This window comes from Cololabis saira, chromosome 21 (genome assembly GCF_033807715.1).
Source record: "Cololabis saira isolate AMF1-May2022 chromosome 21, fColSai1.1, whole genome shotgun sequence".
Lineage (NCBI taxonomy): Eukaryota > Metazoa > Chordata > Actinopteri > Beloniformes > Belonidae > Cololabis > Cololabis saira.
In genome coordinates, this window is record NC_084607.1 from 20,854,687 (window position 1) to 20,882,632 (window position 27,946).

At 41.6% G+C, this 27,946-nt stretch overlaps 4 protein-coding genes across 5 annotated transcripts; 2 read left to right on the forward strand and 2 right to left on the reverse strand.

Annotated features, from left to right (window-relative positions):
* The first annotated feature begins 929 nt into the window (after nt 1-929).
* On the forward strand, nt 930-12,758 carry LOC133421989 (testis-expressed protein 2-like). Its single transcript, XM_061711825.1, has 12 exons — nt 930-1,273; nt 3,863-5,213; nt 6,166-6,366; nt 6,653-6,932; nt 8,100-8,281; nt 8,765-8,953; nt 9,458-9,557; nt 10,493-10,625; nt 10,715-10,852; nt 11,694-11,903; nt 12,002-12,122; nt 12,213-12,758. Exons 2-12 carry the CDS (start codon nt 4,005-4,007, stop codon nt 12,357-12,359), a joined length of 2,910 nt encoding a protein of 969 aa, XP_061567809.1. The 5' UTR covers nt 930-1,273; nt 3,863-4,004; the 3' UTR covers nt 12,360-12,758.
* Nucleotides 12,721-18,727, reverse strand: LOC133421990 (large ribosomal subunit protein uL3-like). 2 transcript variants are annotated; one of them, XM_061711828.1, is made up of 10 exons: nt 18,685-18,727; nt 16,922-17,114; nt 15,327-15,495; nt 15,109-15,244; nt 14,206-14,392; nt 13,968-14,128; nt 13,703-13,804; nt 13,451-13,546; nt 13,151-13,270; nt 12,721-12,979 (listed from the first exon to the last, which is right to left on the reverse strand). In XM_061711828.1, exons 2-10 carry the CDS (start codon nt 17,076-17,078, stop codon nt 12,920-12,922), a joined length of 1,188 nt encoding a protein of 395 aa, XP_061567812.1. In that variant the 5' UTR covers nt 17,079-17,114; nt 18,685-18,727; the 3' UTR covers nt 12,721-12,919. The 2 variants fall into 2 exon arrangements, with proteins under 2 accessions (XP_061567812.1, XP_061567811.1); XM_061711827.1 differs by lacking the exon at nt 18,685-18,727 and adding an exon at nt 17,535-17,626.
* Nucleotides 18,728-19,198: 471 nt separating this feature from the next.
* On the forward strand, nt 19,199-23,702 carry ndufb10 (NADH:ubiquinone oxidoreductase subunit B10). The gene is made up of 4 exons (XM_061711756.1): nt 19,199-19,425; nt 20,439-20,577; nt 23,251-23,390; nt 23,564-23,702. Exons 1-4 carry the CDS (start codon nt 19,281-19,283, stop codon nt 23,650-23,652), a joined length of 513 nt encoding a protein of 170 aa, XP_061567740.1. The 5' UTR covers nt 19,199-19,280; the 3' UTR covers nt 23,653-23,702.
* A 1,014-nt stretch (nt 23,703-24,716) lies between these two features.
* Nucleotides 24,717-27,559, reverse strand: rps2 (ribosomal protein S2). Its single transcript, XM_061711139.1, has 7 exons — nt 27,432-27,559; nt 27,018-27,155; nt 26,188-26,277; nt 25,690-25,797; nt 25,266-25,599; nt 24,925-25,016; nt 24,717-24,839 (listed from the first exon to the last, which is right to left on the reverse strand). Exons 2-7 carry the CDS (start codon nt 27,150-27,152, stop codon nt 24,759-24,761), a joined length of 840 nt encoding a protein of 279 aa, XP_061567123.1. The 5' UTR covers nt 27,153-27,155; nt 27,432-27,559; the 3' UTR covers nt 24,717-24,758.
* Between the last annotated feature and the right edge of the window lie 387 nt (nt 27,560-27,946).

Consider the following 27,946-nt stretch of genomic DNA (forward strand, 5'->3'; position numbering starts at 1 on the left):
GATTTAAAAAAAAAAAAGGTGTCAATGCAGATGAGGAAAATAACACTTTAAAAATGCTAGAAGGGTGCATTTTGCAATTATGTCAACAATTACGAATATTCCTATAGAAATTGACTAAGGGGTGTGAGTGCACAGATAGGGCAAGTAGGGCATTGTTAGCCTCGTGCATTAAAGTTTCCAAGTGTGTGTTTCAGAAAAAGGCCTCCTCCAATGCTAGCATCATTAGAATAAATAGCTTCATTTTTATTGCCTGACTAGGGAAATTAAAGGGTACATATTTAGGCTTTTATCAGAAAAAAGTATCTGCAAAGGTGGCAGTTGATGGTAGCAGCAGTAGCATTAGTATAATAGCCAGTAATTGCTGTACCTTTTCTTGTTGGACACTAGGGGGCATTTTCTGCATTTCATAAGGCACTTTTGTACATATCATATATTGTATTTATTGTATTTTCATAACTGCTAAAATAACCATGAAATATGGTAGTAAACACACACCAAGACCTGGAGGATGTGCCTTGCAGAAGACAAACGACTAAATGACAACACAGGCAAATTATATAAATTGATTTTCAAAGTAGATTATAGTTGCCTATAGATTGCGCATGCAATCTCTGAATCTCTGAAGAGTTTCAGTACTTGCTCGTTGTGACTTTAAGGCGCGTTTGATGGTTAACTCTTGCCTGAACCTTGCAGGTCGTGCAATTACATAAGTCTGCGTACTAGACTGCGGTGTCGGGAGGTGATGAGCAGCACCGCCGCTCGCCTCAAGGCTGCTTTATGGTTCCGCGTTACACCGACGCAGAACCTACACCGTAGGGTACGCGGCGACGCGCACCGTACGGTGTAGGCTCTGCGTCAATTCAACGCAGAACCATAAATCGGGCATCAGCGTCGCTCCCGTCACTGTTGCTCTCTGCGTCTAATCTGGATTAAGTGTCGTCCACTCTGCAGCCGCGTCTCCGTGAAACCATTACACCTGAACTAAAACGACGGGCAAGCTTCGTCTTGGAGCGGCGCGGCGTTGCTGTGTGGGTTTCGGGTGAAAAGGCAGAATTTAAATGCGGATACTGCGTGTGAAAGAGTTTGGTGGGCTTTTGTAGCTGCGATGATGGTAAAGATGGGTCGATGGACGCAGGACGCTCCGCTCCGCAGCGGTCAGGTGCAGCACCGCAGCACGTTTCTGCAGGGGGAGAAGATGCATGCTTCCTCCTCCAGGACCTCACCCAAACTCTGCCACTGAGAGGGGGGCATCTTTAAAACATGCAACCTTGTGGTAAGCATGCTGATGTGTTCATGACTGCAACAGTTACTTAACAAAGCTGGTGTTTACCAAAAAGAAATTCAGGGAGTTCCCTATGTGTGAAGATTGAGAGATTGATGACTTTGGCATGTTAAAACTGAAGTTCCTCTTGTGTGTGCTAGAAAGATGAAAGATGATCAAACAGATCTCAGCAATTAAGAATATAATCTTATTTTATGAGGGACTTGTAAGTGAAGTTTAACTGCACTGACATGACAGCAAAACAAACACACAACTCAGTGCCAAATGTGTCAGACGTAAGGGGTCAAATGGCAGTTTAACAGGATTAAGATCAAGGATCATGGAAATAATTGCCTCCTTTTTTCTTGGCGTGTTTTCAGACTGCAGTCCTCACCTGATCCCAAAGAGCACGCTCTTGTGTTTTAGTTCATTTTTATGTAATACAGATAGATGGGATATTCTGAAACAGGCCAAGAGGGGCAAAGATTAGGACGAAATGAACTGTTGGTAGAATTGGATTTAGTAATTTCTTATTTGACCCATTTTTACGACATCCATTGTGACACTGAACCAGGCAGCCTCCTGGCTGTTTTTTATGGTGACATGTTACCAAAAGTGCAAAAACTGGTTTGGGCTGACAACTGGATGATTTAGTCACCTTTGGGCTGATTGTAGTGGCCTTCATCCTGTCAAGATGCCGTCATGCCCGGATGTGGTCCTGTAGACTCTGGATGATTCTACACCATCACCGAGAGTCAAGTTGTTTACCCTGTGATGCCAGATTTGGGTCATTAACCAATTATGACTGTCTCCCCGGATATCACTTTCTCCTCTGGTATACTGAAGGACACTTTGAAGAAAACTTGTGTGACTTTCAGCTGGTTTTGAGACTTAATTTTGTGCTAAAATGCAATAAACTGGATTTAATTCGTCCATTTCTAAATTCAAAGAGAAATGTTTGCTTCACATCCGAGTCCGACTCCTGGTGTATAAGCCCTGAACAAAAGGCTCAAGCTCATCCATGCTGTCTCAGTCCTCTGATGGCTAGACTTTTTCTATTCTTACTTGTGCAGAAATTAATCCATATTCCCGACTGGAAAGCCGCAGAATCATCCCTGATGACTCTGTACTTGCCAGAGCAGCAGAGGTTCTCCCCTCCCTGTCAGCGAGAACTCATTCCCAATCAACTTCTGAGTAGAAATTGATCAGGACGATTCTGGGCCGTCTATCGCCACTTAACCCCCGGAGCAGCACTTTGGGATAATTATTTTTGACAGACAGCCCAGTGGGTTTGTGCCAAAATGCATACCTCCCATGAATAACACTGTGCAGAGAAAACGTGGCGTGGGAGCTAAAAGAGAGTAGAATTATGTAATAACATAAGAAAAAATGGGTCAAAGAGTTTGCAACATATGACCAAACCTCTGCTCAAGATCCTAACAGCTGTTGGTTTTTCTGTTTAATAAATAACTGGAAGGGTGCTATTCTTAAAGGTATATGTGAAAATGGGCTTGAAATGAAAAGACAATAATTCACAAGGGGGAACTTGTGGGCAGGTGTCTTACTTTCCTGTCCATAAAAGCCTCTTTGGCACAGAGGATTGCAGTTAATCCACTCTTAGTCTAGATCGTGTGGCTTTGTTGATTCTCAGTGTATTAGGTTGTGCTGTCTGACTGCCATGATACAAGTCTGTGATTATCTCTTCTAAACAAGCCGTGAGATGTTTGTCAAAGATGCACGTGCTCTCAAAGGCAAATCCTTAGCGAAGTGCATTTAAAAGCAGTTGTTTAAAAAAACAACAACAAAAAAACATATTTTTTCATGCAGGATACAGTGAAGAGTCTTACCTATTATAATTAGAAATGTCAGATTGATTCAGAATATATTTCTTTAACGTGATCGTAATAATTCTGGGTATGAAAGTGAAAATGAAAGCAATGAGACTCAGAGCAGGGCGGAGCTTTGTGTGGTTATTTTCACAGCCAGCAGCTCCCGCCACAGGAAATGACTATTTCTTCTTAAGCTGATATAGTCAAAGATGTTTTTGTTTTTTTTTAGTTTCATTTCAAACAAAAGTTTAGTTGCAATGAAATATGAAGGTTGCCATGAAGGAAACATGTTTTGAGTGTTTGAACAGTTTAGGAGGATTTTTTTAGATGTTACAGTTTCTTCCTTTCCTTTAGGTGAGTGAATATAAAATTCCTAACCAAATAAGGCTCTTTTTGTGTTTTGACATCTTACTTCTTAAAATTAAAGCCACTGCGGCAAAAAGACATGAACAACCTACTGTTAATGGTCATAGATGATCTTAGCATTTAATTGTGTTAAAAAACGTCTTTCATAAACAAAAAAAGTAATCCAGCCTTATTGATTTCATACTTCTTCTTTGAATTAATAGCATATATGGATTTATTTCTACGAGCATGCAAAGAAACAGTTAAATACAAAGGAGGAAGTACAGAAGGGATTGCAAAGTAAGGCCAAAAATAAACGAGAAGATTCAATCCGAAGTTTGAAGAAAGAGCAAGTAAAGGTTCTATTATAAATTTATTTATCCTGCTATTAAACATTAATGTATTTTTTCTCTCACTACATATTCAGGGTCTGTGATGGAGTTTACAAAACCAGAGACGTTTAAAAGCCGGTATTACTCTCCCTGATGGCAACATGCTCAACACGTCAGCGGACTCAAGCCCCATTTGTTTGACCGACTTCTCCCATTAGCTACTGGTTTGCTGTCATCATGGAGGAAAGCAAGCTCATCATCAGTCTGGACCGAAGTGACGAAGGTATTTGCGTGGCCTTTACTAAAGATAAACCACAAGCCAAGGAGGAGCAGCCCGACCTCAGCGCAGGGATGAACCTGGACCTCGGTCAAGGCCATCGCTCCAAACCTCTCTTCCTTCCTCACTCCCCCTCCTCCCCAGGCTCATTATCTGATCTGTCAGCATCATCAGCGGGCGTTGTGAGCACCCCTGGCCTGGTCAAATCCTCCTCCATAGACTTGGAGCCGAGGGAGAATAGCACCCTTCGAGGCAAGCCTCTCCTCAGCCTGGTCAAATCCCTCAGCACGGAGATCTCCCGCCGAGTTGAGCCGGAGGTCAATCTCTCCAAGTCAGACTCTAAGCTGCATTTGCATCCCTGGAAGCAGCTTACACATCCACAGATCCCAGAAGCCAAGCCTAAAGAAGGGGCGCTGAATGAGATTGATAACTGGGTATCACCCCAGCCCACTGGCAGCATGTCTCCTACTGAACCCCGGGGAAGTTCACTCATCGCTGAGCTGGAAGACACGAGGAGGAAGTTCTCAGAGGCCATGCAGGATCCACTGAGCATGCTGAGTAAGATCATGGGGGATGAGAACTCTGGAAGCCCCAAGCAGGGGAAGCCACCTGGGGCGGGGGACTCACCAGCTGCCCACGGCAGCTCTGGAAGAGATGTCAGCAGTGAAGATTCAGATCTCAGGTGCAGAAGGAGAACAGACAGCGACCGCAGAGGCGTGTGTGACACTCCTCGAAGAAAAATCCCGAAGGATACTTCAGTAAAACCTTCCATCTCCCCAGAATGCCACACGCCCAGTAGAGACAGCCGTTTAGAAATCTGCACCTACGGGGATGTGATTCAGGTTGTGGAACTGCAGAACAGATCCAGCCGGACACAACAAACCCCTCCCCCCAAGTCCAGAATCCCCATGTCACGGGCTTTTTTGCCTCTTCACTGGCTCTTGCCTGTGGGTCTTCTAGCGTATGGGTCCTTTGTGCTGCCGCTGCCTCCGTATGTGACGGGACTGTTTGTGGGGGTGGCGTGCGGCTTCGTACTGGGCTTGGTGGTGGTTTTCATGTTTGCTCCCAAACATAAAGATGCCAGAAGCTACCAGGGGTCTCGAAGCAAAACTAATCACTTGAATATGGGCCCAATGGATGGAAAGTTCACCGATCCAGACTACCTAGAGGTAACTACTACTTCAAATAGTTCTGCAACAACTGTTAGCATTTCTGCACAATACAGGTTTAATGCTAGTTGCCAGTTATTGAAAAGAGTCTGCAGTTTTAATGCAATAATGTAAATACACCATGAACTGTTCCTGATCAGAAATGTTTTGATTGCCTTCTACACCCTTGACTACCCTTCTATTGAATGACATTCTAAGCCAAGCCATTTCAGTTGTGTTTGTTACAAATACCTGCAAAATGTAATGTGACCATTGTGAATATTTCTACCCGTGAAATATGTGAATGCTGGTGTTTTTTATGTTAACATTAGTATTTAATGCATGCAGGGCCTCTCCCACGGTTCTGTCTGCCTGTACGTGCAGAGAAGCCTCTGCAGCAGAGCACGGATGCTTCCTGTTGACAATTTGGCTAGATGGAAATGAGCTCCTAAGCATCCAGCTGCAGAGTTTGCTTTGCTAGATGACAGATGTAAACAAAAAACAACAACAGCTGGCTTGTCAGGCGCTAGATGATATCACGCAAAGACAGTGCTATCAGCGGCGCCGATAGATTAGTTTTGAGGTAATTGCTGCACAAAAATTGCCTCCAGGCAGTTGAGCAGTGCAGAGTTGGTGTTTTTGATAATGGCTTTGTGAGAGTGGTTGTAGACAGCTCTGCTGAGAGCTGATCTGCCCGTCACATTTCCTCAGCGTTATAAAAACAAGCAAGGTGTGGGTTTTTACGGATGGCGGAGCCTTTGACAGTGGGCTGCAGGCGTTTTAGTCCCATCGACTGTTAAATGAGACAGATGTACTCTGGGTCTCACATTTCCCCTCCTGCTGAGCTGTTTTGTTCCATTTTGCACAGCTCACTTAAATACAAGCATCTACATACATTTTTACTATCGATGTCAATACAAATATGTGACAATTTAAAGGCTTTTCAGTAATCATGCTGAGTGTTTTCTTTCAGGGTTGGATGAATGAGACGCTCAACTACGACCCTGAGACTTTCCAGTCCTCCGTCACACAGTCCGTCTATGTGACACTGGATGGCAGCCAGCTGCGCCTGGCATACCCGCACGCTAACATCCCCCGGTGGGCAGCTTTTGATGAGGCACTGCATGAGGCCGTGTTTTCGTATTCTCACATTTACCAGCTGGCTAACAGTAAGGTCAGTATGTTTAGTGTTTTATCAGTCTTAGGGGAGCAGGGTTTGCCTCTCACAGGGGAGCAAAAGACAAAGACAAGACGACCTCTCACCTGAACTCCTCGCTCTGATCTCTCTGCACCTAGTTTGACATCTAACACGGAGCTGAAAGACCTGAACAACTAAGTGATGATGCATTGAATGAGCTGCTTTGCCTCTTAATTGTGCTGTTTGCATGAGAAATAGAAATAAACAAAATGAGAAACACTATTTTCCTTTGTCATTCCTTGATGAAAACTCTTCCCCTCAGGTCTCTCTGGTGCCTTCGGGTTTGGCTCGTAAGAGGATGTGGAACAAGAAGTACCCCATCTGCATCACCCTTGCGGAGGGGGAGGTGGGAGAGGTTAGCCTTGTGGACGGACACGGGGAGAAAGAGAGGGCAGAGAAGCACAGCGTTCCCAGCCAGCACCTTCCTGTCACCCTCTACTTGTTTGGTCGCACGGGAAGAGAGAAGGAGGAATGGTTCCAGCACTTTCTGTTGGCCTCCAGAGATGGAGCGCTCAGCTGCACAAGTGCTGAAGAGAACACAGGTAAGTACTACTTTGTGTTTGCCTGGAGATCCTTCTTGAAGGAAATGTGACCTTCTTACATTTAAACAGGAGATATTATTGAGCAATTTGAGTGTTTCAAGTTACAATCAGTTCAAAACATTTTGAAAAACACAAATCTGCTGAGAATTTCTTAGTCAGCCTTAGACTTCCTGTTTGGTTTCGGCCATGGCGCCAAGAGACTTTTCTTTAAGTTGCGACATGATACAGGTGTGTAACGATTTTCGTTCATGTACGTCAAACCGTATTATGGGGCTTGAGGCACAACGTTTTTTCTGTCTGAACCAATCAGATGAAGCCACTTTTTGGCCTCTAGCGTCGCCACGGTAACGCTTTTGAAAGAGAAAAGTAATGCGTGTTGTCAGAGGATGGAGACGCATATTTTGATGTATAACTCACGTGGGTGCACGTTACGGTTCGGGCCGTATTAACTGCCGAAGGAATGGCATATATTTCGCCAAAATGACACGATTAATTAAAAATGGCCGACTTCCTGTTCGGTTTCGGCCATGGCGCCAAGAGACTTTTCTTTAAGTTGTGCCATGATACAGGTGTGTACCGATTTTCGTGCATGTACGTCAAACCGTATTGTGGGGCTTGAGGCACAAAGTTTTCTAGGGGGCGCTGTTGAGCCATTAGGCCACGCCCATTAATGCAAACCATGAAATATCAAATTTATCACCAGGCCTGGCTTGCGTGCAAAATTTGGTGACTTTTGGGGCACGTTTAGGGGGGCAAAAAGGCCCTCCTTTCGTCAGCAGAAAGAATAAAGAATAAAGAAAGAATAATTCCTACAGACTTGCAGGGTTCTGTGACATCATATATGATAGTAGATATATGCAGATTTTCTTAATAATCTCAACCCAAGTTTCCATGTTCCTGCATTTATGGTACATAAGCATATAGATTTAACACTGGTTTCAAGAAAAGGGGGAGTGGAGTGATGGACTCCACCTGCAAAAGCAGCTGCTATGAGCAGAATGTAAAAGGAGGCAAGAACGGAGAAGAACGTTTTAAGAAAGGGAATAATGTGTTTCCTTTAACATGCATACAAGGAAAACAATGGAAACATTTATATTTAGCCGGAGTAGTTATGTTTATCCTCATGTTGCTCACTGGCCTGTTGTTGATCATCTCCTCGTCATTCAGAAACACCAAGTGACGGAGAAGCCGCCAAGGAAGCTACAGAGGAGCTGACCGACCTGCCGATAAAAACAAGAACTCTGCTGGACTACGGCACCTACATGACTCACCTGCTCAGCTCAGAGAGTTTCAGTCCCATCCCCAGTCCCTGCCACAGTGACAAGGGAAGCCCCTCCACTGGAAAAAAGGTTAAAAAAGCAACAATCTAGCTCCACAATCACACGTTATTGAAGTTTATCTCACATTTCATCTGGAGGACCTTTTTTTAATTTGAGCAGATATCACGGCCTTTGTTTCTACTCGTTCATGCTCATCCTCCCTGGCCAGAGCTGGTGGACATCAGCAACTTTGTCCTGGTCCGTGCTCAGATCAGCCTCGTCTAGGAAGCTGACTCAGCTAAATGTGTTCTCGCTGATTAAACAGAACATCAGTGTTCAGAAAGATCAGATGTCAACCTGTCTGGAAGAATATTTATAGTAACTCAGTGGGGCACCTGCAGCGTACCAGACTGAGCTGCTTATTTTTGCTTGGGTGACTGGACTGACACCCTTAGTCTTTCTCAGTGTTTCAAGGGAAAAGCGCGGACTCAGCATCATTCTCTGTCAGGTCATATTATCTGCTTGTGTAAAATACCACTTTTTTTTCTTTTTTTTTTTAAATATTCCCTGCAGGTTCCCAGTGAAGACCATGGTTCTGCAGGTGACACTGGTGTAGTCACTGAGCCAGGAATCTACTCTGCCGAGGACCAGCCCACCTGGGTGAACTCCTTAGTGGGCAGAATTTTCTGGGACTTTCTCCGAGAGAAATATTGGACCGATCAGGTGGCTCATAAGATCCAAAAGAAACTTAGCAAGATCAAGGTGAGGGTGACCGAGACTGTGTTTTTGGTGTGATTCATTAACAAGTCAACAGAAAATACCTTTACAGGAATCTTTAGGAGGATACTGGTCATTGCTCCATCTCCATCTTCGTATTCAGCAGCATCAACACATTGCTGGCTTGTTCACAAGGTCAAAGGACTTTACATCAGTCATATAAACACTTTCAGCTCTGCTTTCTGTGTTATCTGTGTGTGTTTGTGTGTGAGAGAGAGAGAGAATAATGCACGACCTGTGTTTTCCAAAGGCGGTGGGAGAGAGTAGCTGAACACTGATGACACAGCAGCATCTCATTACTCATTTCCTGTCTTTCTTTTTGACACACACCATCCTTTATTCTGCCTCACATACCCACATTTATCCACACTGCCAGTATTTGTGCATGCTTTTTTTAAATAAAGATAATTTAGCTACTTATGTGGGTTTCAGTTTTTGACATGAATGTTCCATGTTAATAAAAGGAATATTTTCTTCTTGGTTGTATAGTTACCATACTTCATGAATGAGCTGACGCTGGCCGACCTGGACATGGGTACCTGCCTCCCTCAAGTCCTTAGTGCATCAAAGCCCACACTGGACCGCAGAGGTACTGATACGGTTACTTTCATCTGCTTGTATTTGCTGTTGCGTTACAGTTTATCAAGTCTTCCTTCATAGCCCTCTATTGTGTCTCTTACTGAGGCGATAAGCAATCTTTTTATCTGGCTTAAGCAACTCCTTTCTGGACCAATATCTCCTCTTCTACACCACCGTGCAATTTGTGCCGGACCAGATTAAGAAGAGAAGCTGACTCCACCTCTAAAATAAATTTAGATCCAGTTGAGATCAAAAGTCATTAAGAAATCATGCTAGCTACTCTTCCCTGCTGGAGAGAATGTGGAGCAGTAAGCCCAGATCATGCTCATGTATTTTGGAAATGTGATAAGGCACAGCTGTTTTGGAAGATGGTACATAAAACTCTGCAAGAGGTGTTAAGGTATGAGATCCCTATGTGCAGTAAGGTACTCTATTTGTGTAATTTTACAGACGAAAGTGTGCATGCAGGGGATAGATACCTGGTAAAGATATTGTTAATAGCGGGTAAAAAAGCTATCACAAGGAAATGGGGTAGAGTGGACTCTCCGAATCGGGAACAATGGATGGAGATAATAGAGGAAATGTATGTAATGGAAAAACTGACACATCGTTTAAGACTGCAAGAAACGCAGCTGGAGGAAAAAAGGCTGAAGTGGACATCTTTCAAGACCTGGTACAGCAACAAAGACTGTTGAAGGATCATTAGATACAGAGGACGAAACAGGGAACTAACAAATGACCAAGTAGGAATGCAACTCCCAACAGGACTTTAATTTGTGCGTGTTTTTTTTTTTTTTTTTCTTGTGTGGCTGTTTGGTTTTTGTATTGTGAAGTGATGTTTGCAAAATGTGAAAAATCAATAAAAAACAAAGTTAAAAAAAAAAAAAAATGAAATCATGCTAGCTGTTCTGCTTAACCCCTCCCCTCTGGTGCATCTCTTATCAGGCCTGTGGCTGGAGCTGGAGGTGGTGTACACAGGTTGCCTTCAGATGACCCTGGAGACTAAGATGAACCTTTGTAAACTGGGCAGAGAGGGAGAGGATGAGCCTCACAGCATCCCTGAGACCCAGCAAGATGGGTGAGGCCCATTTTGGAATCCTGTTCCTTGAGGGATAAACATTTGAAAAAAAACATGCTTGTGTCTAAGAGGAAATTGCTGTTTTTCAGATCTAAGCCAAGGCTGTGTATATTGACGGACAGCGATGAAGAGTCATCCAGTGCAGGCTCGTCCGATGAAGAGGAAGTTCCCCCATCTGAAGCACAAGGGTCTCCAGGTGATAAGGCCACTGGAGCAGCTGCTGATGGGTAATTTAAAAACGGGAATAATGCATCATCTAAGCAGTTCCAACTAGTGTCCGACCGATCAGCCTTTTTTTCGATTATTTCGATCACCGATTAGGGGGAAATCAAAAAGACTGATAGCCGATATCAGCCGATACGATTATTACCCTTTTTTACCTTTTTGGGAGAAAACAAATTTCAATACAAGAATTCATTTAAATGAATGGTGAGCAATTTATTGCTTTAACTAGGAAGGACAGCAATATTCACTTTGCACGGCTCACACATCAAAAGTGCAAATTATGGAACATCAAACAAAACCAGCAGCATTTCAGTTATTAAAAATAACATTAAGTGAATTTTCTCTTTACATAAAATAAAAAAACTGCCTATAAAAAATAACAAATTAAGAGGAATAACAGCCTCAATTTTAGAACAGTCAGGCACAATACTCCCAATTCCCAGACCCAAACCACAGCAAGTGCCTACTTGGAGGTAGTAACAGTAAGCTAACTAGTACACATGACAAACAACCAAACAGTACAGGTTGTGAAAATGGCTACACAGGTTGTTTTTTTAAGTGCAAATATTTACTTAAGTTTACTTAAGTTTGAGCATGTTGAACATTGATAAGATATGCACTTTATGCAGCCGATTTTCTTTAAAAAAAAAAAAAAAAAAAATCGAAATGATTTATTTTCGATCTTTTTTTGGGGGGGGCCGATACCGATTATTAATAAAATTATGAATATCGAATTCGATAATCGGGTCGCCCACTAGTTCCAACCTGTAAATGTAATCACATCCTCTGTAGTGAAGTGATGTAGCAGCTGAAGTGCAAACGTCTCTGCATCATCCTCCGCAGGCACACAGCTGGAAGCACCAGCAGGAAAATCCTGAGGTTTGTAGACAAGATCGCAAAGTCCAAGTACTTCCAGAAGGCCACAGAAAATGAGTACATTAAGAAGAAGATTGCTGAGGTCTCCAACATGCCCCTGATGCTCAGCGTTGAGGTCCTGGAGCTCTCTGGAACTCTGGCCATCAACATCCCTCCTCCTCCTACAGATAGGATATGGTACCTACACTCCTTTCTCCATTTCTTTCTCTCATTTCAAACTATTTCTATCCTGAGATTTGAGGTCATCCTCCTCCCCGGTTGTCATTCCTTCTCAGGTACAGTTTCACAGTGCCTCCCAGGTTAGACCTTCATGTCCGCCCCATGCTTGGAGAGAGGGAAGTCACATTCACTCATGTCACTGAATGGATTGAAAAAAAACTGCAGTGCGAGTTCCAGGTCAGTCCACCTGTGTTTTTGTTTTTTCCACAGAGATGAGACACAGATCACTCCCTCTAATCACTAAACATGACTTTTTCTCCTAAATAGAAAGTTTTTGTCATGCCCAACATGGACGATCTTTATCTGCCCCTGATGACGTCTGGCCTGGACAACCCGCCTGCGTCCCAACCGTCCTCCATACACTCCTCATCACACCAGTCTTCCATGGAGTCTCAGGATTACCTGTCGGAGTAGGGCCCATCTGATTTTGAAAAAAAGAAGCAGCTTTTGTGACAAATCTCTGTTATATTGTGAGGCTGCTACATGTCGGTGGCTAACACACGTTGATTCATTGTAACCAGAGCAGAGCAGAAGCCTCCTGAAGCCTGCTGGTGGCCTTGACCCGGGACTGGTGCTACACTGCCCCCTACTGGGAGGTTTGTCACTGACAATGGTAGTTTTTTAAACCGCTGAAATACACATAAAAGGTATGACACTGCACAGAATGTGTTGATTATGAGCACTCTTTTTGAAAAAATACACTGTGAACAGTGTCCATCCATCCAGAGAGACAATTATCCCACAAGCACTCAGCTTTTTCCAGCCATGGTGCATGACCTTTAATCATTTTTCCTTGTGGTGAATAAAGCTTATTGAAGAATTGAAATGTCTTTTTGTTGAATTTAAACTTCATAATGTACACAGATGATGCACTTGAAACACAAACATACAGCCTCTGCAGCTGAGCCTCGATTTACATGGACCACGCAGACTGAAAGTTATTTTATTACTTAGTAAAATAATAATCCTTTGCTTCAGGGCTCTTCAGGCTGAGGGTCTGGCAGTGTCTTCACGGCGTCTTTCTTCAGGGGCCCCTGTACGTAGAACACATGTTTTGTAAAAATAGTGCAGAATAACTGTTTTATGTCAGCACTGGACAGATGAAAATACAGACCTGATTGTGGATATATTCCCTTTAGTCATTAAAATGTGCCTCCTCTCTTCCTCTACTTGGATTTGAGTGTGACACTTTTTCTGGAACTCACCATGAATGCTCTCTTCTCCTGCGGAGTTTGGAAGCGCCCATGGCCGCCTTTGGAAGTGGTGTCAATGAACTTGAGCTCAATGTGCTCCTTGGCCTTGCGTGATGTGTGCGTGAGCAAAGACTGAGGGGGAAACATAAAACTATTTTTAAAAAACACGTAAATTACCTTTAACTTTTGATTTTATGTCAAATGTGCAGTTGATATCCGTTCCCCAGACACTCAGAGGGCTTCAGGGGTGTTGCACTTGCATTGTGAGTTGCTTTTAAGATTTAAAAATAGACTTTCAAAACCACACCGTACCTTTCTGATGGTGAGCACGCGCTTTTTAGCTCCAACGACGCAACCTTTCACCATGACAAAATCGTTATTTACTTCACCATAGTGGGGAAAGCCTCCCTACGGGCCCAAAATCCAGAAATGAGGTAATTTAGTATAAAAACACAAAGACAAACAAAGACTGTTCAAGAAGAAATTGAACTCCCACATGCTAGGAATTTTTAACAGGCTTTTCTTTTGTGAATAACATGATATTTTCACAGAGAAATAGCGTACCATGGGGGTGATGGTTTTCTGGCTCATGTCATAGATCGTGGAGGCATTGTTCCGGATCACCTTTCCGTCCTGGATGTGAACACCTCTACCAATACGATAAATCTGAGGAAAACCGGTGAGGCCATGAGGACACCAAACATGGACTTGCGGTGAAATCAGAAACTATAAAATATGTCCTAATCATGGCTAGAATAAATCAGTGGTGGCTGATATGTTGAGATCAGATTAGATCAACTCAAATAAAAGATGTTAATAGCCAGTTAACCTTCTTGTTGAGCTCAGTACGATGCTGGTAGCCTTTCTGACCAGCACGACCTATAGTGTAGCTCACACCAGCAGGATGCCAGGCTCCGATACAAGCCACCTTCCTCAGGCCTTTGTGGGTCTTCCTGGGGAGTTTCTTGGTGTGCCAGCGGCTTGTTACACCTATCAGCCCAGAGGACAAAGACAGTCTGAACTGACTGGCTGATGATCTTTGCTAAGGCACACAGCACATTTCATACCCTTGAAGCCATGACCCTTGGTGACACCAATGATATCAACCATCTCATCCGGGGAGAGGACGGCAGACACAGGTACCGCCTTCTCCAGATGCTCCTTTGCCCAGTCCACTTTGTCGGAGGTGGTGCCCCCATTCAGCTGAACCTCCATCATGTGAGCCTTTTTCTGCCTCATGGGCAACAGTCTCATCTGGAAACAAACCAGAGAGCGCTGCAAAAACTCAAAATCTTACCAGGAATATTTGTCTTATTTCTAGTTAAAATGTCTCATTTTTAGTCAAAAAATCTCATTACACTTAAAACAAGAGTCATCACCAGAAAAATAACTTATTTGACAATTTTCACCTTTTTTAAGAAAATTTTCACTTGAAATAAGTAGAAAAATCTGCCAGTGGGACAAGATTTATCTTCTCATTACAAGCAAAAAAATCTTGTTCCACTGGCAGATTTTTCTACTTATTTTAACTGAAAATCTATTTAAAACAGGTGAAAATTGTTGTTTTTTCCAAATTCTGATAAAAGTTGAATTTATAAACATGTTTTGTTTTTTTTTTAATGAAAAAAAAATGACTTTTTTACAGCAATGTTGACATTATAGGTGAACATAAACGTTTCCCCTTAACAACCCCTGGCTTACAATCCATGTTCTACCCATAAAAATATTTTTAAATTGCCCTTTGAAACTACCCTCTGGTCCCGCCCTCGTGGCCAGAGTTGCTGCTAGCGCCAGCATGTCAGGGATTTGAACACTTTGAATTCTGCGATCAGGTGGATTACACCTCTGCCCTTTGGCAGGAAAGGAAACAAGAGAAGGAGAAGTGATGAATAGCTGCCGGTCCTCGCAGTCATTGTCACTGAAATCGTATTCCCGTGGTAAACAATCACGGCAACTGAATCATGCCTTACCTGAGTGTGAACGATAACTCTGATGACTGAGCAGTATTTCTTCATTAAATGAAAATCTTTGTCAAGCTGTTTTTTTCCGGCGTCCTCCTGCCACTTCTTACTGTACTTGGTAAATGCCTTCTTCTTGCTCTTGTACCTGAACCAAAGAAAATCTTAATTATGTGTTAGCACAACATTACTTTTTTAATCAGCCTACATGTAAGGGACGGCTGAATTACCAATTTTTGTAAAATCTACGTCTACACTCATCACTGAGATGCTCAGCAAAGATGGTTTTCAGGGAACGCAAGCCGTGGGCAGTTTGAGCATAGCCCACGATGCCCACGACGATGACAGGTGGAGTCTCAATGATGGTAACGGCCTCGATTTCCTCCCGCTTTGATGTCTCTATAGAGGACACAGCATGAATAAGTGCATGTCATTTAGACTGCAGACACGTACGGCACTTAATACACTAAAGAAAGGGGAAAGTAATTGAAAAGGGATGAGAAAGTGATGGCAATGTTTGCCCGACATATTGTTATGATGTCAAGTAAAGTGTCATTCTGTTACTTTCTAAAGTTACATCTGAACAGAACATATCAACTCATTAAGTTCCCAGCAATGCTTTGTTCTCTTATGTTGTCTTGCCTATCCAAAATACCATATATACAAACCCAAATCAAACAGAGCAGCAATTTTAAAGTTAACTTTGACTTGTGTTTCTTCTTTTGTTAATATAAATCCAGTTTTGAAATCTAGACAACACATTCCAAGAAAACTTGTTAGTGGGGCAGTTTAGTGTTGGTTAAGAGCTGAATGACAAAATAATGATGTTAAATTTGACAAGTGATGTAAACAAGGGACAGTAAAAAGGATTTGGTGCAAAAGCAGTTTCCCTGAAATTTGAGAGTTTGAGCTTTGAAGATGGGTGCAGGATCTGCACTTTGGTGATAAAATACACAAAAAAATCTCTGAATTGTTAAGAAACAATGTTCCCGCAGGAAAGAGTGGAAGGATTCAGACAGGTTTCCTTCTCTAGTGAATAATGTTGTGAAATTATTTAAGGAATTTGGAGGAATTCCAGCAGATACAAGGCCTAACATGGACAACTGACTCAGCTTAGAGCTGTCGTTAACTGATGACTTACATGACCACCATGGGATTTTACTATATATAAATTACCAGGAGTCTGAAAATGAAACATCACATGGTGGAAAACTGTCTTTTCCAGGACTTCTTTTTTTTAGACGAAGAAGAAAAAATGTGCTCCAGACCAAAGATATAAAAGACCATTGTTATAAAGAGCAACTCTAAAGGGTCATTTTTTTTATCTCTGTGATGGTAATACTGATGCAGAATAAGATTTTACAGCAACATTTGCTACCTTCAGGGTGACATGTTTTCCTCGGATGTCCAAATATTTTTCAACAATACAATGCAAAACATGGCTGATGAAAAGGAGGGCACAAGTACTAGACTGAATTCTCTGCAATCCTGATTTGTCCTCAAGGGATGCCCAACGAGAAGAGGTTAACAGGTTAAAAACAAGAAAAACAGGAAAAAGGAAATTAAATGCTTCACTTTTTGGCATCCTTAATGCCAGAACACCTTTTAAATGTTGTTAGAAGGACTGACAACAGCGTAAAGGGTTAAAAAGCTTTTTTGGAATGCATTGCTGTCTATTAATTATACTTTTTTTTTCATATCCTCCCAATTTATCCCAACCCATGCCGGTCCAGTTTCTGTTCTGATTTGGGGTTGTACCAGGACTCAGGGACAGGTCTTCCCAAGGCTTCCTGTCAACCCTGTTTAAAAGCCCCACTGTACATACTGAGGCCAGGGCGGTGCACTTCCCTCAGCGTGTGGGTCATGCCAGCCTTGTATCCCAGGAAGGCAGTCAGGTGAACCGGGTGACTGGGGTCATCTTTAGGCCATGTATGCACCTTTCCCCTGTGCCTCTTGCTGCGCTTGTGAGGCAGGAAGCCCATGTGCCCATGACGAGGAGCGTGAAATTTACGATGCGACTGAGAAAGGAATAAATCACAAAGAATATATCCTGTCGATCCTCAGAGAACTTATGGATTTGATACAAATGTTAGTATTTCTCTGATAACATTTATATTGTCAAAGGCATATTAGCTTTGACACTTTTATGGCAAAGACTAAAAGATGTCTCTATTTGATTTTTGTCCCACATTAAACGGGATCTGGAAATTTCAGCAAAATATTCCAGAAAACTCACACAATGGGATGTTACTTATAAAAGTGATTGCCATTTATCAAACACAACCAGTGCAAGATTTTAATTTGGTCATCCACTCTTCTACATACAAACATATCAACCACACATGCATTCTAGGAGACAAGTACACGCAAAAAGTGCAAAAGGATGTACCAATGAAATCAACGTATGGCCAAGAGAAAACAAAGCAAGTAGCACTGACCATGCTTGTCCCGCCAAAGGATGGAAAGAGAAAGGAACCAGTGCTGTTCTATGTATCATAGATAAGATGATACAGAGAGTAAAGGCTCTAATTCGGTGTTTGACGCAGTGGATGAGACGTATTCGCTTTCAACAAGGTAATCTCTGCCAAGTCCCAACAGGAGAAGACAGAGAGAGGGAAGAGGGTAAAGTCAAAGGTGTGAGGCAGTGGGGAGGCCCGGGCAGGCAGGAAGCATGCAGCAAAGAAAGGAGAAAGTAAGAAGCAAGGTTTTTCTTTCACATAATCAATGTTCACATTAATTCAAATAGTATTTTTTTTCTATCGTGGGAAGCGACAACGAGGAGAAGACTGGGGGCTTCTCATACAGAAATGCCACATTGGCATTTACGTCTGTGTTTGTGTGTGCATCATGTCGATGAATATATCACATAAAGTTAGAGAGATACACAGAAATTAGATAAAAGCCACTAGTGTCAACATGAGAAAAGTTCTCCAACACTCCATGGAACGTTTCACCCCAAGTCCAGCACCCTGACACTGCATAGTAAGTTGGAAGTGAGAGATCGGGGACTAATAAGCATTAAAGCCAATTTCCGAGGTGAAACAACAAAGATGGTCAAATCTATCTGAAAGATGGCCGTCAGTGGTGAATTGCTACCTGAGACGAATGTCTCAGGCGGCAGAAGCCGAATGAGGAAGACGAGAAGGAGGATGAACCATCATGGAGGGAGAAGTTTATGGATATTGAGAAATCCAAGAACTCCTAAACTGAAGATGGGAGATACCTCAAAGGGCATTAGAGAATGACAGAGCAAAGACTGATAAACTGGTGAAACTACAGAAATACAGATAAACATCCTGAATACTGATAAACTTGTGAATTAACAGATAAATCCTGGTCAAAGATAACATCAAAACTCCTCACAGTCCTCGAAGGCAATGTGATGTTGTCAAGAATAACTAAAATAAACTCATGAAAACAGTAGTCAACATTTGAAGTGGACCAAAAAACATGTTATGCAAAAGATTTGTCTTTTGTGGTCTTAGCACAAGTTTAAAGAAATGTTTAGATCCACTTCAAATGTTGACTGCTGTAGATAGAAGTTTATTTAATCTGATCTGATTAAAGCTGATTTTAATATCTACATACCAGTATATGGTTGGAGTTTTCTTTTTATATAAAGAAGAACTCGTGACATTGTGTGCGTTAGTGGGGCAGCCCCTCCACTAACTCGATCCCACAGTTGTGAAACTGTTAAATGGTAAATACTCCCTGTGCTTCCAAGCTTTTGGTATTCAGCTCTCCAGCCCCACCTGCAGCATTTAAATAATACAGTAGTAGTTCAACTTATGACCTTTCCACTTCGACCGTCGTGTTGAAACATACTCTGTTGAGTTTGGTTTTGTCTAATGTTTCTTATTAACATTCGTGCAAAAAAAAAAAAATCACTTTTAGATCAATTAAAGAGTATCTACGTAAAATGTGACAATTTGTATTTGCTGACCTCCAAAGCCTGAATTATGGTTCTGCGTTAAATCGACGCAGAGCCTACGCCGTAGGGTACACCGTACAGTGCGTGTCGCCGCGTACGCTACGCCGTAGGCTCTGCGTTGGTGTAACGCAGAACCATAAATCAGACTTTATTCGCCATTGTGCGAACTCTACTGCGCATGCGCGACTTCGAAAGGAGACTAGTCGAGGTCGAACTGGGGATTTTCTTTATTCTTGGTTAATAAAAAGCAACGATGCCAGATCATGACAAGGAGGCATACCCTGAGCCTCCGCGGCAGACTCCAGCTGAGAATAAGCAGACAGCACTTCCAAACCCAGCTTTGATTCTGTCCAAAGCCTTTTACTACGCCGTGGACGTGCCTGTCACCACATTCAGAGGTAACAGGAGCTAACGAGGCTAACAGGATAGCCTCGAACACTCACTGATGCTGCACGGACACATGCCTACTGTTTAATGAATCTTCTGTTTCTCATCATAGAGAATTTCACCAAATCAATAGCAGCAGTGTCTTTAATGTGTATAGTTATGTTTAGGGTTGCCACCTTTTCAGGAATAGAAATAAGGGACACCCTGATTTCAGCAGCGCAGGCGCCAAAAAAGGACATCACCCAAAATTTCTAAAATGCATATGTATTTATTTTTTATGAAAAAACAAAACGCTTTGATTTAAAGTGCTTTAATAGCATTGAACTTGCATGACTGTACAGACAGCCAACCATACTAGCAACTGAAATAGACTCCTACGCTATGTAGGTCCACATCAGCCAAGATGTAGAATATATATAACAGGTGAAGAATATGGTGTAAAAGTTCATTTATTTCAATAATTCAGCTTAAAAGGTGAAACTAATACATATATATTACTGTACATAGTCTCATTATAGGCAAAGCAAGATATGTTAAGCCTTTATTTGTTATAATTTTGATGATTGAATTGTTTATTGATTTCATAATATGATAATATATTCAAATTTTTTGAGATTTTTTATTTGGGGTTTTCATAAACTGTGATAAACTGTGATCCATAATCACCAAAATTATAACAAACGAAGGCTTGAAATATCTCACTTTGGATGTAGTGGGAAATAATATATTTGTTTCACCTTAAGTTGAATTTACTACGAATTAAGTTTTGCAATATATTCAATTTTTCCGACCTTCACCTGTATATTATGACATCAATAAATAAGAGCATGATATGTGTCTGTATTGGTTCAATACGGAACGCAACTTTTAATTCCCAATTACGGAACAATTCCGTATTTCAAGGGACGGGTGGCGAGCCTGGTTATGTTAGCTCAAGTCATTTGTGGACGTAGCAAACACAGTGAAAGCTGCAAAGCCTTGTATCTGCGGTGTGAATCACGTGTCTTAACCTCCTTTGGTGCAGATGCTGTGGACAGTCTTCGGTCCAACAACAAGATTGTGTACTACCACCAGAAGTTCCGCCGTGTTCCCGACCTGACGGACTGCGTGGAGGGAGACTACATGTGTTACTACGAGGCTGAGATGCAGTGGAGGAGAGACTAGTGAGTAAAGCCGGAATTATGGTTCTGCGTTAAATCGACGCAGAGCTTACGGTAGGGCTGCACGATTCTGGACAAAATGAGAATCACGATTTTTTTGCTTAGAATTGAGATCACGATTCTCTCACGATTTTTTTCCAATATAAAATTGATTGCACTTATTACTTTAACTTTGCAACAGCTGAACAAAAATATAATAACAATAAACATCTCTTGTCTTCTTTACACAAACCTTTAAATAATTTAAACAATAATAACAATTTAACAATATTTGTTCCTCCCTGAGTTGAACACCCTTTCAGAAAGGGGACTTGTAACAGATCCTGTAGCTCTGAGGCAACAAATTATTCCTCTGGCTGCTTTTTGCTGTAACAGCTGACATTGAACATAAAAACAATAAACATCTCTCTTGTCTTTAAATAATTTTAACAATAACAATTTTAACAATATTTATGTGCAATATGTGTCAGGTGATGAGAAAGGTAGATGTTTCTCCAAATGTAATCCACAATCATTAACAAAATATAACAAACATGACAACATGATAGTTGACCATGACAGGACTACAACAACCTAGAACATAGGCCTAGTCCTTTTTTTATGCAGCCATCTTTAAAAAAAAAAATTTGGAAATGAGATCGCGTTCAAGCATGAATCGAGATCGCGATTTTTTTAACGATTAATCGTGCAGCCTTAGCTTACGGCGTAGGTTACGGCGTAGGGTACGCGGCGACGTGCACCGTACGCCGTAGGGTCTGCGTTGGTGTGACGCAGAACCATAAATCAGCCTTAAAGCAGTAACATTCGGATGCTCATACAATTGGATACATTTCAATTTTTCAATTCAATTTTATTTATATAGCGTCTAATACAACAGAAGTTGTCTCTAGGCACTTTCCAGAGACCCAGAACATGACCACCGAGCAATTATTACACAACATAAACAATGGCAGGTAAAAACTCTCCTAGTGGGAGAAAAACCTTAAGCCAAACAGTGGCAAGGAAAAACTCCCCTTTAGGAGGGGAGAAACCTTGAGCAGGACCTGGATCATAAGGAGGGACCCTCCTGCCTGAGGCCAACTAGCCAGAGCAGGAAAAGAGAAAACGGACAGAGAATGAAGAACAGAGAAAGGAGAGACACAGACACAATGGCTAAGTGGTGCGCTACAAGGATGACTGTATAAACAGATGTAGACAGCAGACAGTGAGGTGGTCAGAGGGCGGGCAGGCCAGGATGTCAGCAAGCACAACAAACTAAAACTACAAGAACAATGGACAACAATGATGGCTATGGGATACTTATAATAAATAAAAAAATGGAAGAGGAGAAGAGGAGGGTGAGGGCCGTCGCCCAGTGGATCATGTGGGTGCCCCCTGCAGCGTAGCTCTATAGCAGCATATCTACCACAAAACTATGTTATATATATTATAGTCTTGTTCTATAGCTGCAGCTATGACTACTGACTCTAACACACTTGAGTTTACACTAACTAGAGGTTTACTAGCGCTAACTATAGGCTTTACTAAACAGAAAGGTTTTAAGTTTGGTTTTAAAGGTGGAGGTGGTGTCAGCCTCCTTTACCCAGATTGGAAGTTGGTTCCAGTAATGGTTCCTAATATCAGAAGGACCGCCCTCCAATCTACATTTGGATACTAGGAACTACAAGTAAAGCTGCACTCTGAGAACGGAGAGCTCTGTTAGGAACATAAGGTACTATCGGGTCTTGCAAAATACATGCTCAGAGATTTAGTATTTTGAATCCATTCACTTATTCGTGTAGGGGTCATTTTTAAATTCGAAAACTGATTTTATTATTATGAACGTCTGTGTCCTCATAACTGAGAATGTTAAACCACACTCAATATCTGAGTAAAACAACCTGAGGAAACCAACAATCCCCAAACAGTGCCCTTGTAGAGATGGGAGACTGTTCTGATGGGACTGCCGTCTCAGCAGCAACATAGGAGTCTCCCCCAGGAGTTGGCCAAATGGTTTTGATAGCACATCACTCATCTAGACTGAAACGACTCTTTTCAGAGGGGGCAAAACAAACACTGAGAACTGCTCATTGCCTGGTAATAACATTAATGCAGACAAAGAGGGTGGTCAGAATGTAAGCTGGAGAAGAATCCATCCCAGAAAGCACAGAATTGGAGGATGGTGTGGGGGAAGCTGAAGGACGCAGTTAAGATGATGCATGAGCAGCAGAAGGAACCCAGGTGAAAACCTCACATACCTGTGGAGAGATTTCAAAAGGCCTCCCAGAGAAAACACTGAAAGGAAATATGTAGTAGATGCTCAAAGCTGATAGACTGAGGCAAACAAACTTGAGCTCAGATTTGAATGAATTTACATTAATTTAATCTTTATGGATTGATGTTTGAAGAACTGAAGCTACAATGTGATCAATGCAGGACTGAAGGAATTTCAATTTACTGATTAAAAATACCAGTAAAATTAATTCTACATAAATATTGTATAAAGAATATCATTTAAGTACTTCAGGTATACTGTGCCAGCTTGTTGATGTTGGTTGCCCTTCATTCTGGAAATCTTTTGTTTTTCTTTTAGTAGAAAGGATGTGACAGAGAAGCCTGATGGGGAAAATAAATAAGGGAAGAACATTTCCCTCTTTTGGAAGTCAGCTAGGCTCACCCTGTGTTTCCCCTCCACAGTAAGGTGGATCAGGAGATTGTGAAGGTGATCCAGGAGCGTATGAGGGCTTGCCATCAGAGAGAAGGGGCAAGTTACCAGCAGAACTGTTCCAAGGAAATCCAGCAGTTCACCCAGGTGTCCAAGAACTTCCAGTCTCGCTGTAAGTATGGTGTCTTTGAAGTTTGGTCTCAGCTTTTAAAGTTTACATTTCTTTGCTCAGTTTTTTTTTATTAAATAAAACACAAAATAAAGAGATTAGCAGAAATGAGGTGTTACATTTTACTGGGTATGTTTTATAGGGTTAGTTTTTAACCTGGATTTACCTGTTTTCAGATGGAGATTTGGGAGCCTATGCCAGTGGGATGAAATGTCTAATGAAGCAAAAAGAGCGAATGATGGCTGATCAGGCTCAGAGCGCTTAAATCAGTTCTATTCCTGTCCTATGTAATAATTGTAAAATAAAGTTTGTCACTTATTGTGTTGTGCCATTTTTTTTTTTTATTAGAAACCCGAGGTCCAATATGGTTTTGAATGGGTCAGGGGCAACTGTTAGGTTCTATTAACCGTTAAGCATCTTTACTGGCATCGTCAGATGCAAATGTATTTCCAGGTAGATTTAAATTAAAGTAATTTCAGTTTTAAAACAGTAAAGTCTGGTTACAGATTCTACCTGCTGGTTACAGGTGGGACAATTTTTACTGATGACCAGGTGATCCAAAGGATTTATAGATAAATCAGAAAATATTCAAAATATATTTTAAGTCATTTCAAAATCATGACTTAAAATTCTGAACAAATTTTTTTCCAGTTTCAAATTCCTTTCAGGGATTATTTTGAAATTAAATGTTATGAACGAACCGTGTCAGACAATGCAATAAAGATGGAATGAAAAGTTTCAACCTTCAAAAAACTTCACACTGAAAAGAAAATCGAGCAAATTGTCTTCAAATGATTTTAGAGCTAGAAAGAAAAAAAAAAATTGGGTTTGTATGTGTATATTTATGTATGTGTACGCATGTATGCGTATATGTATATAGTAATAATGCACATATATACCTTTGGTTTCTACCATCACGGTATCAATCATTAATGTGTGCAGACAAGGTAAAAAAAAGAGCTGACATCCTTAAATTTTTATGAATTAGGATAATCCTAATGAAGAAAAAAAAAAAACATTCAGTAGAAATCTGCCAAAATTACAAAACCAATAAAGGGATATGGACATTAACTTTCCACTGGGCTTGAATTAATGAATTCATTTTTCACATAAAATTGACAAAGCTGAGAGATGTGCTCCCCTTACGGCTAATTACTTATGACAAAGTGTTTTTCCATGTGTGTCTCAATGATACTTTATCCCAAGCTGGAAATTGAAATAATTATAATGAAAAACATACTAGTTGTATTTGCCCTGCAAACACCTGCGTGTCAGATCACTCAGTACAAGTTAAAGTGGCACATGCAACAAAAGTCAATGCACATCAAGTTGGTGTTTCAGACCGTTTATTCAACGATTCTCTGTACAAAATTAGGAGGGGGTAGCCTGCACAGCCTGGCCCCTCTGCACAGACACCCTGGTGTGAGTCTTGGCCAGATGGTCGGTGAACTCCTGGAAACAGCACAATAAGGAAGTCTGGTTAAATACGAAACCACTCCAACACAAGAAAATATGCCAATCTGAGCTGTGTGCTGACCTGGTATGGAGACTTGGTGAAGATGGTCTCCTTCCAAAGATCAGGGGTCAGGTAGCTGTAAGTCTTTGAGATTGCATCAAAGGTGGCCTTGGCTGAGGAGGAAACAAAACGATGAGTAGATGCTTAACGTGGAAATCAATCCAAATAGTGCTATTTTTTAATTTTTAAAAAAGTGTTGAGTATTTAAAAGCGAACAAAAGAGACAAATAAAGTGTCTTTCTGCCGTGCAATACTCGTTTCTTTCTCTCCTGATGGCGACCGCTACACCACTGAAGAGGTGCAGCTGAGCAGAGCTAGGAGAAAATCGTAGACAACAAATGGAAAAGAACAAAGACTCTTACCAAAGTTGCCAAGGGTGGCAGTGCAGCCCCTGGCAGATGTGTAGCAGTCATCAATACCAGCCATCATGAGCAGCTTCTTGGGCACAGGTGCAGACACGATGCCGGTACCGCGGGGAGCTGGGATGAGACGCACCAGGACAGAGCCGCAGCGACCAGTCACCTTGCAGGGCACAGTGTGGGGCTTGCCAATTTTGTTACCCCAGTAACCTCTCCTGACAGGGACGATGGACAGTTTGGCCAGGATGATGGCTCCACGGATGGCTGTGGCCACCTCCTTGGAGCACTTCACACCCAGACCCACGTGGCCATTGTAGTCACCAATGGCAACAAAGGCCTGTAAAGCAAAAGCAGACGTGGTGCATGTTTAATTTGGACATCAACAGCACAACAACATAAATAGAGATCTTTCATAGTTGATGCTCACCTTAAACCTTGTGCGTTGACCAGCCCTGGTCTGCTTCTGGACGGGCATAATTTTCAACACCTCGTCTTTCAGACCAGAACCCAGGAAGAAGTCAATGATCTCAGACTCCTAAGGGAGGACGTATATATTTGAGCATTTGCTTGTTTGAGACAGATTGTTAGCATCCAGTTAAAAAACATCACATCCTTCAAACCAATCAACCAAACCCAACAATTTCTGCATCTAAACGTTAGCTTGTTTATACAAAAATAGTGGCAATTTCCAACTGAGCTCATATGTAAACAAAGCATATAAAAGTCGAGATAGCATCATTATGCACTGATAATTGCAGCCTTATACGCTCAGGCTTCCTGTATATTGCATTTCACTGTTAAAAAGCTATTGGGCCGGTTCATTTGCTGCCCTTATTTACATGACATAGCTCTGATATTGCTCCCTGTCAATAACAATACATCTTTAAACGTCGTTTGTAGTTTTAACTGTTTTCGTGCTGCTTACTTTGATGGGAAGAGAGTACAGGTAGATCTCCTCCAGAGACTTGATCTTCATGTCCTTAACCAGGCGGCCCAGCTTGGTCACTGGCACCCACTAACAGAAACACATCAGAATCAGATTTATTTTTTAGTGTGATTATGTGTGTAGGTAGATATATACACAGATATAGAGCAGATGTTAATAGAGACAGTATAGTGTAAATAAGTATATTTATATGGGCATGTGTGTACAAATATATAGAAATATTCAACTATGTGTATGTATAGGTATGTGGTAGAGTATAATTACAGTATATTATAATAGTCATTTAGCAGTGAGAGTACAGTGTCTGAGTATTTATAAATACGGGTTAAATGATTAGTGAATGGGGGTAGGATTAAATACGTTCACACTTCTTCCTACTCCTTTTTTGCACATGTAAATTAAGATATCAAGTGCTAAAGGATGACATTCTTTGTTTTGTTTTCTTAAACTTCTCTTGATGTGACATGTACAAAAATAAAATAAAAATATTTTTTTTTTTTGGCCAAGTCAGGTCAAACAAGACAGGGGATTTGACTCGGTTATTTTCGCTCACTGTACAGTAAATAGGCAAATGACAGCTCTTAACATATATACAATTTAAAAAAGTGAAAGGTGCAGCAGTATGAGGTAGACATGGTTATTGAAGGTGCATTGTTACAGGCTAAAGCATATGATTGAGGCTATTATTATTGCACAGTGGTTGATTACTCTGAGACTATGAGAGTTCATCAGAGCAACAGCTTGGGGGAAGAAACTGTCTGAGCAGATGAAACAGCCAGAGTTTGAGCCATGCGGGGATCCGTACGCACCTCCTTGTCCTCGGCCTTGCCCCCGCGGGCTCCGCGGCCCCGGCCTCGGCCTCTGCCGCGGCCACGGCCCCGTCCGCGGCCACCTGTGCCGAAACCCCCACGAAAACCTCCTCTCTCACCGGCGTTGTCCGCCATTTGCTGTAAGACATAAAAAAAAATTACAAAAAATTAGGCGTTAGTTCAGTCGCATTGTACATTTCATAAATCTCTCAGTACACGAACCTAGGCATGCTGATCACTGGGTTTATCTTTCTTATATTTACAACCATCATCAAAGTCTGACGTTAAATACGTGCGGGATCTTAAAGTGCAATGTCAGTCTATTCCTTTGTATTTTAAAGTAAGATGATCAACAAAACGATGTTTATGATATTGAAGGATTCGTGTCAGAAGGAAGATAGCTCCCACACTTACGTGATCGTTTAAACAGGAAGAAGGCCCGCATGCAGTTCCGCCGAGCTTTTGTTCGGCTGTGTCATCGCGAGATTTCAATCACGAGAGCGTTCGTACACTGTTGCCCCTACTGGCAAATGTGTCAAACATATTCTGTTTACAAGCTGGTCCACATCTACGAAAAGTTCCCTAAAATAAAAATAAAAACTACTTAATGTGCTTCCACTGAAAAATAGAAGAATTAAAATAATAATAATAATAATTCTGCTGCAGACAATGGAAAGGCAAAGTTTATCTCTTGCTTTATTGTTTTTCTCACAGATATGCCCCACTTTTTAATTATTAAAAGACACACCCACACATGTACGTGCCCACACTTAAACACATATTATACACTTTAATATATATATATATATATATATATATATATATATATATAATCAGAATATCGTCATTATAAATTCTGAATTCTCTTTTTTTTTTTTTTGTGCAAACGATGACAAAAGACAGCATCAGTATGTGTGTGTGTGTGTGTG

What these genes read in the sequence shown, in the direction of transcription:
- rps2 (XM_061711139.1), bottom strand. Translation starts at nt 27,152, where the DNA reads ATGGCGGACAACGCCGGTGAGAGAGGAGGTTTTCGTGGGGGTTTCGGC. An exon ending in GTCAACGCACAAGGTTTAAG is followed by an intron (nt 25,600 to 25,689) that starts GTGAGCATCAAC and finishes TTTGCTTTACAG; the next exon opens with GCCTTTGTTGCCATTGGTGA. An exon ending in TGCCACCCTTGGCAACTTTG is followed by an intron (nt 25,017 to 25,265) that starts GTAAGAGTCTTT and finishes TTTCCTCCTCAG; the next exon opens with CCAAGGCCACCTTTGATGCA.
- LOC133421989 (XM_061711825.1), top strand. Translation starts at nt 4,005, where the DNA reads ATGGAGGAAAGCAAGCTCATCATCAGTCTGGACCGAAGTGACGAAGGT. An exon ending in CCTGAGACCCAGCAAGATGG is followed by an intron (nt 10,626 to 10,714) that starts GTGAGGCCCATT and finishes GCTGTTTTTCAG; the next exon opens with ATCTAAGCCAAGGCTGTGTA. An exon ending in CCTCCTACAGATAGGATATG is followed by an intron (nt 11,904 to 12,001) that starts GTACCTACACTC and finishes ATTCCTTCTCAG; the next exon opens with GTACAGTTTCACAGTGCCTC.
- ndufb10 (XM_061711756.1), top strand. Translation starts at nt 19,281, where the DNA reads ATGCCAGATCATGACAAGGAGGCATACCCTGAGCCTCCGCGGCAGACT. An exon ending in GCCTGTCACCACATTCAGAG is followed by an intron (nt 19,426 to 20,438) that starts GTAACAGGAGCT and finishes CCTTTGGTGCAG; the next exon opens with ATGCTGTGGACAGTCTTCGG. An exon ending in CAAGAACTTCCAGTCTCGCT is followed by an intron (nt 23,391 to 23,563) that starts GTAAGTATGGTG and finishes ACCTGTTTTCAG; the next exon opens with ATGGAGATTTGGGAGCCTAT.
- LOC133421990 (XM_061711827.1), bottom strand. An exon ending in CAAGGGTCATGGCTTCAAGG is followed by an intron (nt 14,129 to 14,205) that starts GTATGAAATGTG and finishes CTGGGCTGATAG; the next exon opens with GTGTAACAAGCCGCTGGCAC. An exon ending in GCGTGCTCACCATCAGAAAG is followed by an intron (nt 13,271 to 13,450) that starts GTACGGTGTGGT and finishes TTTCCCCCTCAG; the next exon opens with TCTTTGCTCACGCACACATC.